General features: G+C 45.8%; 1 protein-coding gene across 1 annotated transcript; it reads left to right on the top strand.

Annotated features, from left to right (window-relative positions):
• The first annotated feature begins 264 nt into the window (after positions 1 to 264).
• On the top strand, positions 265 to 9,283 carry LOC141206973 (ragulator complex protein LAMTOR3-like). The gene is made up of 5 exons (XM_073664335.1): positions 265 to 747; positions 1,008 to 1,066; positions 2,344 to 2,477; positions 3,412 to 3,475; positions 8,713 to 9,283. The coding sequence occupies exons 1-5, from the start codon at positions 671 to 673 to the stop codon at positions 8,916 to 8,918; spliced, it is 540 nt and encodes a 179-aa protein (XP_073520436.1). The 5' UTR covers positions 265 to 670; the 3' UTR covers positions 8,919 to 9,283.
• The last annotated feature ends 2,214 nt before the right edge of the window (positions 9,284 to 11,497 follow it).

Raw genomic sequence — 11,497 nt, 5'->3', positions numbered from 1 at the left:
GATAAAATGACAAATGTGTGTGGTTTTTTTTGTTGGAATTTGTTTTTTATTTGATAAAAAAAAATTATTGGGAAAACAAAACCTGTTTTTCAACATTTTTGTAAATGATTAGTTTCACAACGGGAACACGCAATGCGTTAGTTGCATAAATAATCCATTAGTGCAGTTCAATGTCCAGCCTGTGTGTGTTATATTGGCAGGCCGCCTATTAGATGGGGTCTCCAGTCGGATCTAATATCTCCAGTGACCATGGCATGTAAGGAGTTAACGGAGCAGCGGCAGAGTGCTGACAGTGCACCCTTTCACTGCTGGGTCCCTGCTTGATGTGGGTAGTGAGCACTGTTGGATGGAGCCCTGGGATCATGATTCCAGGATGAAGATGCAAGTCCTAATGTCAATGGGCATGTTCCATTAGGAAGTGCTTTGACGGGAAGTGGTTTATCTACTACATTTTTTTTATCTTAACATCCAATATTATGAAAGCTTAGGTTTGATCTCTCATATCAAAGGGTTTTTTAATCTCCAGCATTCATGGTATATGCACAGGATATGCCATAATAGCTGGATAGGTGATGGTGTTACCTCCCGGGCCTCTGCCTGTCAGGAGTACAGGAGTTCCACTTTGCATTGGCTAACATTCTGAAGCCCGCCATCCTGTTCTTGGTTAGATATGGGTACCCATACTCATCTGCTTTTTCTTTTCTTTTCCAAGGACTTGAGAAGGTTCCTTTACAAAAAACTTCCAAGGTACTTTCTTTCCATAGTTTTTCGTATGATTAATGATTGCTATTATGTAATTATATTTAATAATTTAAGACCTCAACTCCCAAGGTCTGAATAACAAAACTCCTGCCCTCCTCTCTCTGACGATACAGCCTGGTCTCTGGGGCCTTTATTTCTGATACCAATGCCCATGCGTTGGCTCGTTAACAATGGTCATTCTGATGTGAGGTGTGTAGTAAATTATGTCTATTACTAACATAACCTTTTGATTGTTGTTTTATTAGTGTTGAAGGACTTCATGCCATTGTAGTGTCAGACAGAGATGGGGTACCTGTAATTAAAGGTAAGGAACTAGAATGGACATGCATGTCTCGGCATGCAGTTCTGCTGTAATGTGGTTCTCTGCCCTTATACCCACTCTTACAGCTAGGTTACACACCTCAACTGTTATCTCAAACTTCCAAATTAATGATGCGGATATGATGAACCACTGGTGAGCCCACAAGGAACTATCTGACCAGCAGATTTGTTCCTGCCAATATTGGAACTCAATCTAATAATTTCAGCCATAATGATAATTGAGATTAAAGAAGTTGTCCACTACTTGTACATTGATGCCCTATCCATAGGATAGGACATCAATGTCTGGTCGGTTGGGGTCCCACACCCGGCACTCCCGCCGATCCGCTGTTATCGGTGCCGCCGGCTGTAAGTGCTTACTTGCGGAGCTTGGCCATCAAGTTGCAGTGGCCACCACAGGGTACTTCACATTCGCCTCCTATTCAGTTCAATTTAATAAGAGGCGGATGTGTAGTACTCCACGGCGGCCACTACAACTAGGCGGCCAAGATCTGCAAGTAAGCACTTCCGTCCGGCAGCACCGATTACAGCTGATCATCAGGGGTGCTGGTTGTGGGACCCCAGTTGATCAGACATTGATGCTCTATCCTACGCATGGGGCATCAATGTAAAAGTAGTGGATGGGTTTGTTTCCATGTTGAGATTTTTTTTTTTTTTTTTAAGCGGTTTTTGTAGCTAAAGCCAGAAATGAATAATAAATGGTAGATGTCTCTTTTTTTAATCCACTCTTGGTTTTGGCTTCAAAAACTGCATCAAAATCTGAAGTTGGAAACCACTTTCATTATTTTTAAAAGGAAAAAGAGGGTGATATGAATCTTAATACAATTAGTTTACTTTATTTTTTAGTCCGCTTAGAGGACTTGAAAACCTGTGATCCTTTGCTTTTTCTATATACTGCAAAACTATGATTGCTCTATTTAACTGCCACTGCCAGTGATTGACAGCAGCGCCTAGGCAGTTAAACATCAGCGACTGGAACAAGCGCTGCTGCTGAAGACTGATGGTGGCTGTATAGCAGCCGGTATATGGCGCAAGCTGAGCCCCCTCCACACATGCAGACCCCAGTACGAACATACAGGTACATGCATTTGCTCCAGAGTTGTAAAGAGCCATGCCACATGACTTGGGCTATAAAGCCAAACCAGGACCCTCTATTTGTGTACAGCCATTTTGGGCTGCTTGTACCTCATCAACCAAAAGTAGGAGACTGGATTATAGAAATGTTCACATTCAAACACTTATTGCTGTTTTCTTTATCAGTTGCAAATGAGAATTCCCCTGAACATGCTCTGAGGCCATGTTTCCTATCCACATTTGCACTGGCCACTGACCAGGGAAGCAAGCTGGGACTCTCCGAAAACAAAAGCATCATATGTTACTACACCACGTATCAGGTAGGTAAGGCTGTAGACCCAGGACGGCTTTGTGAGCATCAGGTGTGATTATCACGATCGGTGGTGGTGATGGACATGCTCATCCCAACCAGATTCAAGTGGTATCATCTTCTGGTTTAGAGTTTTTTGGGGGCAGGTATTTTCGGGCAGGTCTGTCTGACCTGCTATACAGTTGGCTTTAGATATGTAGATTGTAAATATTTTCCAAAGTTCTCAAAGAGATTGTCCCAAATCAGAAAATCGTGATCCCTGGGTGCAGTTTGTTATAAAACGATTGTAAAATTGTCTGGTGTAAGCCACCCTCTTCCGGTCCGGTGCTGAGCCTCTCCGGCTGCTCCATGTGTCCAGTATTACCTGCGGGGCCGATGTCACATCAGCAGCTTGGCAGCCAGTCAGTGAGCTCAGGTGTTTTGAGTGGGGTGTTTTGTCTACACCGCCAAGCCACTGAGCTCTCTGATTTGCTGGTGTGCTGTCGACATGATGTCAGCGCTGCAGCCCATATCCGTTACCGAGAGCTATGGTGGAGACTCAGCCCTGCACCTGGGGAGGGGGAGTAAAGCGTGGGGTCCAAGAACAAGCTAAACCCTGATGAAACACTTTGTTTTAATTCCATTTGTTATGAGGATTGTGTGTAAAGTGCCGGTGTTAATAGACATATTAATAGGCCCATCCTCCTTTTAGAATTGCTGTTTCAGTCCTCATTGCACTGACATTAACTGGATCTCACTGTGTTTTCTTTGTGGTCCACAAGTCACTTTCTCCATGCATACCTCACATTACGGTTCATAGGGATCCATTGGAAGTGTTTTCCATGTTCATTGTACAGTAAAGCATCATTTACACAATAGAAAACGCCTTTAAGCAGCATGGAAATATGGAGGTTATAAGTATCACTTCATTTCTATTGTCTGTAAGTCATTGATTTGTGTTTCAGGTTGTCCAGTTTAACAGATTGCCGTTGGTTGTGAGCTTCATAGCTAGCAGCAATGCCAATACAGGTAGGCGTTCTTCTGTATTATTTACATTGTATTTACATGTCTAGCCCGATAAAAGGTGCAGTGTACAGTACAGACCAAAAGTTTGGACACACCTTCTCATTTAATGATTTTTCTGTATTTTCATGACTTTGAAAATTGTACATTCACACTGAAGGCATCAAAACTATGAATTAACACATGTGGAATTATATACTTAACAAAAAAGTGTGAAACAACTGAAAATATGTCTTATATTCTAGGTTCTTCAAAGTAGCCACCTTTTGCTTTGATGACTGCTGTAACATACCTGGCGGCGTCCTTGCATAGTGGTCCATCTCCCACTGTGCAAGAGCGCGCACTTGATCTCCAGTCCAGTCTGCTAGCCTGGCTTCCCTCCATGCTGTCTGCTTGCCTCTGTGTCTGCTGCTTAAGGGCGGCGCCCGATCACTTCCTGCTTTTTGTACCTGCTGCAGGCACACCCCTTGTGCGTGCCCAGCCTATTTCTGTCTGTCATCTGGTATTTAACCCAGCTGCTCCAATGAATCCCTGCCTGAGCATTGTGTTTCATTCAGTGTGGTCTTTCACTCTGAATGTGCCAGGTCCCCTTCTGTGTTCTCTTGTCTGCCTATCCTGGAGGCTGTATTTCCAGGCCTGTCTGAACACGCTCCTTGCCTGTTCGTCTCGCCTTCTAGGGGCCGCATACCTAGACCTGCTCCTGTATCTTGTCTGTCCTGTCTGAACACGCTCCTAGCCTGTTCCTCCAACCTTCTAGGGGCTGCATTCCTAGACCCGCTCCTGTATCTAGTCTGTCCTGTCTGAACACGCTCCTGGCCTGTTCCCACCTTCTAGGGGCTGCATTCCTAGACCCGCTCCTGTATCTTGCTACTGTGTCTGTTCTTGTCTGTATAATCTTCTAGCCTGTTTTCCCGTGTTTCTCTATGTCCGTACCTTTCCTTTTTCTGCAGAGTCTGAACTCGTACCTTACTCCTGCTCGTTGTCACTGTACTCCCGTTTGTGAGTTTGTGGTCCACTCGCTACTTCACTGCAAGTACCCTGTGGGTATCTGGTTCTGCCTTTCCCTTCTTGTCTGTTCTGAGTGAACAGAGCCCTGTCCCCCCTGCTCTGCCTTGCTCACCGCTCCGGCGGTTCTAGCCTGCTCTGCCTTGCTCACCGCTCCGGCGGTTCTAGCCTGCTCTGCCTTTGCTCACCGCTCCGGCGGTTCTAGCCTGCTCTGCCTTTGCTCACCGCTCCGGCAGTTCTAGCCTGCTCTGCCTTTGCTCACCACTCCGGCGGCTCTAGCCTGCTCTGCCTTTGCTCACCGCTCCGGCGGTTCTAGCCTGCTCTGCCTTTGCTCACCGCTCCGGCGGTTCTAGCCTGCTCTGCCTTTGCTCACCGCTCCGGTGGTTCTAGCCTGCTCTGCCTTTGCTCACCGCTCCGGCGGTTCTAGCCTGCTCTGCCTTTGCTCACCGCTCCGGCGGTTCTAGCCTGCTCTGCCTTTGCTCTCCGCTCCGGCGGTTCTAGCCTGCTCTGCCTTTTCTCACCGCTCCGGCGGTTCTAGCCTGCTCTCCCTTTGCTCACTGCTCCAGATGTCCTTGTCCTGCTCTACTCTTGCTCACCGCTCCAGGCGGCCTTGTCCTGCTCTACTCTTGCTCACCACTCCAGGCGGCCTTGTCCTGCTCTACTCTTGCTCACCGCTCCAGGCGGCCTCGTCCTGCTCTACTCTTGCTCACCGCTCCAGACGGCCTCGTCCTGCTCTACTCTTGCTCACCGCTCCAGGCGGCCTCGTCCTGCTCTACTCTTGCTCACCGCTCCAGGCGGCCTCGTCCTGCTCTACTCTTGCTCACCGCTCCAGGCGGCCTCGTCCTGCTCTACTCTCACTCACCGCTCTAGGCGGTCTCGTCCTGCCCTGCTCTCGCTCACCGCTCTAGGCGGTCTCGTCTTGCCCTGCTCTCGCTCACCGCTCTAGGCGGTCTCGTCCTGCCCTGCTCTCGCTCACCTCTCTGGGCGGCCTCACTCTGCTGTGTTTGTCCGCCACATCTGTGGTTCTGTTCCTGAGTCCCAGTGTGTACTGGGTCCTATCCCGCCTGTGTTCCTACCTGCTAGCGCCTCCCTGTCTGCACTCTAGCCGTGCTTGCCTGTACCCCCCTGCCTGCATACCCGCCTGCCTGCATACCAGTCGTGCCTGCCTATACCCACCAGTCTGTGTGCCAGTCTAACCAGTCTGTTCCTGTATTCCCCTGTGTGGGTCAACAGCCGTGTCCGGGGTCTGTCCTGGAGTAGCACCTGGTCCCTCTGCTCGGTTCCTCCTTGGTGCACTGGCGTCGTATGCCGTCGTGCGACCCTGGTCGGATCGGGTGAATACCTAGTTACGCCCCTCCAGGCATTCACTCTCCGGCACGGTCCAGTGGAATCCACGCCTCTCATCCCGGGCGTGTGCATTACAACTGCTTTGCACACTCTTGGCATTCTCTTGATGAGCTTCAAGAGGTAGTCACCGGAAATGGTTTTCACTTCACAGGTGTGCCCTGTCAGGTTTAATAAGTTGGATTTCTTGCCTTATAAATGGGGTTGGGACCTTCAGTTGTGTTGTGCAGAAGTCTGGTGGATACACAGCTGATAGTCCTACTGAATAGACTCTCAGAATTTGTATTATGGCAAGAAAAAAGCAGCTTAGTAAAGAAAAACGAGTGGCCATCATTACTTTAAGAAATGAAGGTCAGTCAGTCTGAAAAATTGGGCAAACTTTGAAAGTGTCCCCAAGTGCAGTTGCAAAAACCATCAAGCGCTACAAAGAAACTGTCTCACATGAGGACCGCCCCAGGAAAGGAAGACCAAGAGTCACCTCTGCTTCTGAGGATAAGTTTATCTGAGTCACCAGCCTCAGAAATCGCAGGTTAACAGCAGCTCAGATTAGAGACCAGGTCAATGCCACACAGAGTTCTAGCAGCAGACGCATCTCTACAACAACTGTTAAGAGGAGACTTTGTGCAGCAGGCCTTCATGGTAAAATAGCTGCTAGGAAACCATTGCTAAGGACAGGCAACAAGCAGAAAAGACTTGTTTGGGCTAAACACCACAAGGAATGGACATTAGACCAGTTGAAATCTGTGCTTTGGTCTGATGAGTCCAAATTTGAGATCTTTGGTTCCAACCGCCGTGTCTTTGTGTGATGCAGAAAAGGTGAACGGATGGACTCTACATGCCTGGTTCCCACCGTGAAGCATGGAGGAGGAGGTGTGATGGTGTGGGGGTGCTTTGCTGGTGACACTGTTGGGGATTTATTCAAAATTGAAGGCATACTGAACCAGCATGGCTACCGCAGCATCTTGCAGCGGCATGCTATTCCATCCGGTTTGTGTTTAGTTGGACCATCGTTTATTTTTCAACAGGACAATGACCCCAAACACACCTCCAAGGCTGTGTAAGGGCTATTTGACCAAGAGGGAGAGTGATGGGGTGCAACACCAGATGACCTGGCCTCCACAGTCACCAGACCTGAACCCAATCGAGATGGTTTGTGGTGAGCTGGACCGCAGAGTGAAGGCAAAAGGACCAACAAGTGCTAAGCATCTCTGGGAACTCCTTCAAGATTGTTGGAAGACCATTTCCGGTGAATACCTCTTGAAGCTCATCAAGAGAATGCCAAGAGTGTGCAAAGCAGTCATCAAAGCAAAAGGTGGCTACTTTGAAGAACCTAGAATATAAGACATATTTTCAGTTGTTTCACACTTTTTTGTTAAGTATATAATTCCACATGTGTTAATTCATAGTTTTGATGCCTTCAGTGTGAAAGTACAATTTTCAAAGTCATGAAAATACAGAAAAATCTTTATATGAGAAGGTGTGTCCAAACTTTTGGTCTGTACTGTATGTCTGTTGTGAAAGAAGAATTTCTCAACTGGAAGCCGAGGAGAAAATCCAATCTACCCTGTCCCAATTTACATGAAATGGTTCTTGGTTCTTGTCAGAGTTGATGAGATACAACTACTGATCCCTTAATGATACTGTAGATGTTCTGTATCCAGTAATGGTGTGATGTGGTCCTTACACAAAGATAATTTAAAATGTGCAGTCAGTGCAATAACAACAACAAAAAATACTAGTAAAGTGTCCTTAAAATATTTTTAGATGTGTTTAGAAAAATATATAACTTATACTTAACGTCAAAAAAGTGCTCTGGTCTCCAATTCTCAACACTAGTCCTGGCAGATCCACTTGCAACTTGTGCCCGCTTTCCTGGACTATAATACGGGTGTCCTATTCTTCAGAGGATAGCACGCCCATCATTCAGCTGAATGGAAGCAATGGATCTAAATTGACTCTCACATCAAACATTTGCTTAAAATCTGTCTGGTGAAAACAAGTAACCGCCTATGCACAAGGTAGCTGATAACTGATTGATCGGTGGAGGTATGACCACTGCAACCTGCACCGATTGGTAAAAGGGGGCACTTTCATGCCCATTAGAAAGATGGTTGACCGCTGCTCTACTCATTCCCTGTGGGCTGTGGAATGCTGCATTCGGCTTTTTCTGGCCGCCCCATAGAGAACGAATGGTCCTGCAATCAGGCATGTGCACTGCTGATGAACTTTAATGAGGATAAAAGTACCCTGTTGGGGATAAAAATTTCTTGATTTGCCCCCACTAATCAATAAGTGATAACTCGTCTTTGGAGAATCCCTTTAGCCAAAATGTATTGGCTTCATGTGTGCTCTGAATGGAAGCCACTACAATAGTAATTACACTGCACAACAAATGCCATCAATAACCAGTCTCAGACGCATCCAGCACTATGTCTACCATATTGTCCACCTGAACTAAGATTACACAGTGGGCTAGTCATCACTGACCAGTTATCAGCCACTAACAAATGTCACAACTGGCTCAACATAGTCAAGTGTTAGTTCTATCTGCATAATATTAGTTTCATTTTGTAATGAGGATTAAAGTTCCTTCTGCTTCCAAACAGTGCGACACGACCTCCACGATCAGTAAGTTACAGAACTTGTCTTCACTCAATATCCCCTTTAAGCAGTTGGACAAAGAGCAGTTCCCATAACAGGTTCCTCTCATTTCTACCGTTTGATGCAGTTTTATGCCGGATGATGGAAAGTTTCAGGTTCCCACTTTCTGCCCTGAAATCGGAGTACACATATTGTCTACAGCAGCTTGTAGTCTGCCAACAGCTGGAATATACATAGAAATATGGACTTCTGCAGTCAATTTTCACTATTTATTCATATATATTTTTTTTTAGGTCTAATCCTTAGTTTGGAAAAAGAACTTGGCCCCTTGTTTGAAGAGCTTCGGCAAGTGGTGGAGAATTCTTCATCTGCGTGGTCCTCAAAAGAAGTCATGAACTTTTGGTGTGGGGAAAAAAAAAAAGGTTGCCATTTCCAAAGCAATGAAACACTTTGTACTTGTAGTTCTGCCAGTGCACTGAGTAATATTCCTCTCTGCTAGAGAAATGAAGGAGAACTGCTGGATTTCTAGGGGGCATCAGCCCTAACATTTCACATTCCTCCTAAGTGAAGGAGCTTATCCGCTGCAGAGATGGATCCAGTTGTGGTTACACTGGGCAATTAACCAACAAATTCCCTGCAGATAACCATTGTATTAACACAGTAAGAGGCGTAGATTTGTATCGGTCGTATTCTCTGTTGCTTTTCTATCTGGAACCACATTAAATTGTAACTTGCTGATATTAAACCTAGGACATTGTGTGCACAGAGCCAATGATGACGTGTGAGTGTCTCAGTGACATCTGCAGATCTTTGTAGCTGGTTTCATAGCGGCTTACAATGACATTGGTCTGCACTGACGGGTAAAATCCAGAAGCAGAATACTGCTAGAATGGTTTGCTCTCTAGCTCCCCCTGGTGTTAGTCCTCCTCATGGTCACTATGGAGGACGACTGATCAGAGTGAAGCTGCCATCCACCTTCCAAACTACAAATTCTTACCAACACATTAGGACTATAATAGCTAGCTATCTTCAGTGAACTTTCAACCTAGAACGGAGCAGAGCAGTGGCAATGGGGAAAGTCAGATACCTGTAATAATAAACCTCTCGCCACTAGATGTCAGCATAGGACCATTGTGAAAAGTTATTTTCTGCAACTATTAAGCTTGCCTATAGAATATAATGCACTTACCACTGTCTCTTGAGGAACCGAGGCTTGTAGCCTTAAGATTTTTACCTACAAGATTAACAGAAAAAATATTCCAGATGTAATTGTGTGTGGAACTCATTCTGCTTATGATGCAGTTTTTCAGCTCCCATTACTAGGTCTGACACTGGTCTGAGGACGCTCCTGACTGTGGAAAGGAGTAAGCTCCTTCCAATATAAAGTGATGTGCGGCCGCTGCTTTTGGGGGAAAGCTGCTCTTTTGTCAGCGGCATCAAGATTTTCTAACTGTTCATGGGAGGAGAATCACAGATTTGTTAGTGCCACGTTAAACTGGGGTCTTTTGCGGTCAATGTTTAATTAAAGTGACCCTACTGTGTAACTTTCTTCTGACATATCGCCATATCATTTGTGGGACTTAGTGAGTTTGAGACTCGTATGGAAGGTTATAATAAGCGATGCTGAAGCATTGGAATAGAAATGACGGCATTTGACACATTAACTGTTTTTACATCTTGCAATACAATTTAACTTTAAAAAAATAATAAAACTAATGCCTTGATTGCAGTTTTTGTGCTACTTGAAGTTGTGAAAAAATTTGGCAACTTTTGTCATTCTTAGACCATTACTGGCCGGCTTCACCAGCTTTTCCAAAAGTGGGTGGAACTTGGACTGGTCGTGAGCGTGCAAACCCGACAAATTCACCATGAAAGGAGCCACAAAGTAGTGTCAATTACTACAGCCATCTACACCAGCTCAGGGCTACTGGATATGTCTTGGGGTGGCGTACGGCTCCTAATTCATTAAGAATAGCAACTTACTCCAGGGCGCTCATTATTAACATTGATGTACAAAAGGCCAGTCTTAATGAATCAGGGCCTTTATCTTTAATAGGTTGAGAATGACCATTGAATTTATAATTCATCTTAATGCACACTATATAGTATTACATTAAACCAGAGTCGTATATGATTATTTCATTTTCTGTACAACTTTGGTTAATATTTTGTATACGAATAAATTTGGCAAATCCTAACAGTATACTTCCTAAAGAATGTCCAAAACCTGAGACAGAAACAAAATGCACATATACCCTGCTGTGAGTAAAAGCAATAGTGCATAGAAATAACATGGAGTACTTGGTAAAAAAGCGTAAAAGCCATCCCACCAGCGTTAAGGTGTACCCAAAGCGGGATGGTCCTAACCTCTAGTATTAAAACCTTACCATGTGTCAGTGACGTCAATGTGAATAAGGGACTAAATGGCCTTCTTCCTGAATAGTTGGTAAACATTAAAAACATTAAAATACCTGGGACTGTAAAGGACTATGTGGCTTCTATGGCGGCTTGTTTCCTTGCTGATTGATAAATTCTTCATTTCATTCTTCAATGATCTTGTTCTGAGGGGAGTTTGTAACTGTTTTTTGTTACTGAGCTTCTCTGGCAGACCATAGCACTCCTTGTATTATATGGACACTTGGACAGTCATTCATCTGAATTGCTGATTTCTAATACAAAAACAATATATTGTTTACTGCTTTTTCAGCAAGATAAGCTTTGATTAGACATCTCTTTTTAGATTTGCAGGGCTGCCACCGGCAAGTTCAAGGCCCCATACTGGCAAATTTTTCAGGCCTCCTTGAGACTGTGCCCATGCTCCACCCCCAGCCAAGCCTCAACACCGCCCACTGCCCAGGCTCCACCCCCAGCCTAGCCTCAACACTGCCCACTGCCCAGGCTCCACCCCCAGCCTAGCCTCAACTCCTTCCACTGCCCAGGCTCCACCCCCAGCCTAGCCTCAACACTGCCCACTGCCCAGGCTCCACCCCCAGCCTAGCCTCAACACCGCCCGCTGCCCAGGCTCCACCCCCAGCCTAGCCTCAACACCTCCCACTGCCCAGGCTCCACCCCCAGCCT

Source organism: Phyllobates terribilis, unplaced genomic scaffold, assembly GCF_046119375.1.
Source record: "Phyllobates terribilis strain yellow unplaced genomic scaffold, ASM4611937v1 Scaffold_155__1_contigs__length_4435156, whole genome shotgun sequence".
Classification (NCBI taxonomy): Eukaryota; Metazoa; Chordata; class Amphibia; order Anura; family Dendrobatidae; genus Phyllobates; species Phyllobates terribilis.
The sequence above is the reverse complement of the archived record's forward strand: the minus strand, read 5'-3'. Positions and strand labels throughout refer to the sequence as shown.

Bases quoted from the DNA above. Each gene is read 5' to 3' on its own strand.
- LOC141206973 (XM_073664335.1), top strand. From the start codon at position 671: ATGGGTACCCATACTCATCTGCTTTTTCTTTTCTTTTCCAAGGACTTG. The intron at 748-1,007 runs GTACTTTCTTTC...TTGTTTTATTAG, and splicing joins CTTTACAAAAAACTTCCAAG to TGTTGAAGGACTTCATGCCA. The intron at 3,476-8,712 runs GTAGGCGTTCTT...ATTTTTTTTTAG, and splicing joins TAGCAGCAATGCCAATACAG to GTCTAATCCTTAGTTTGGAA.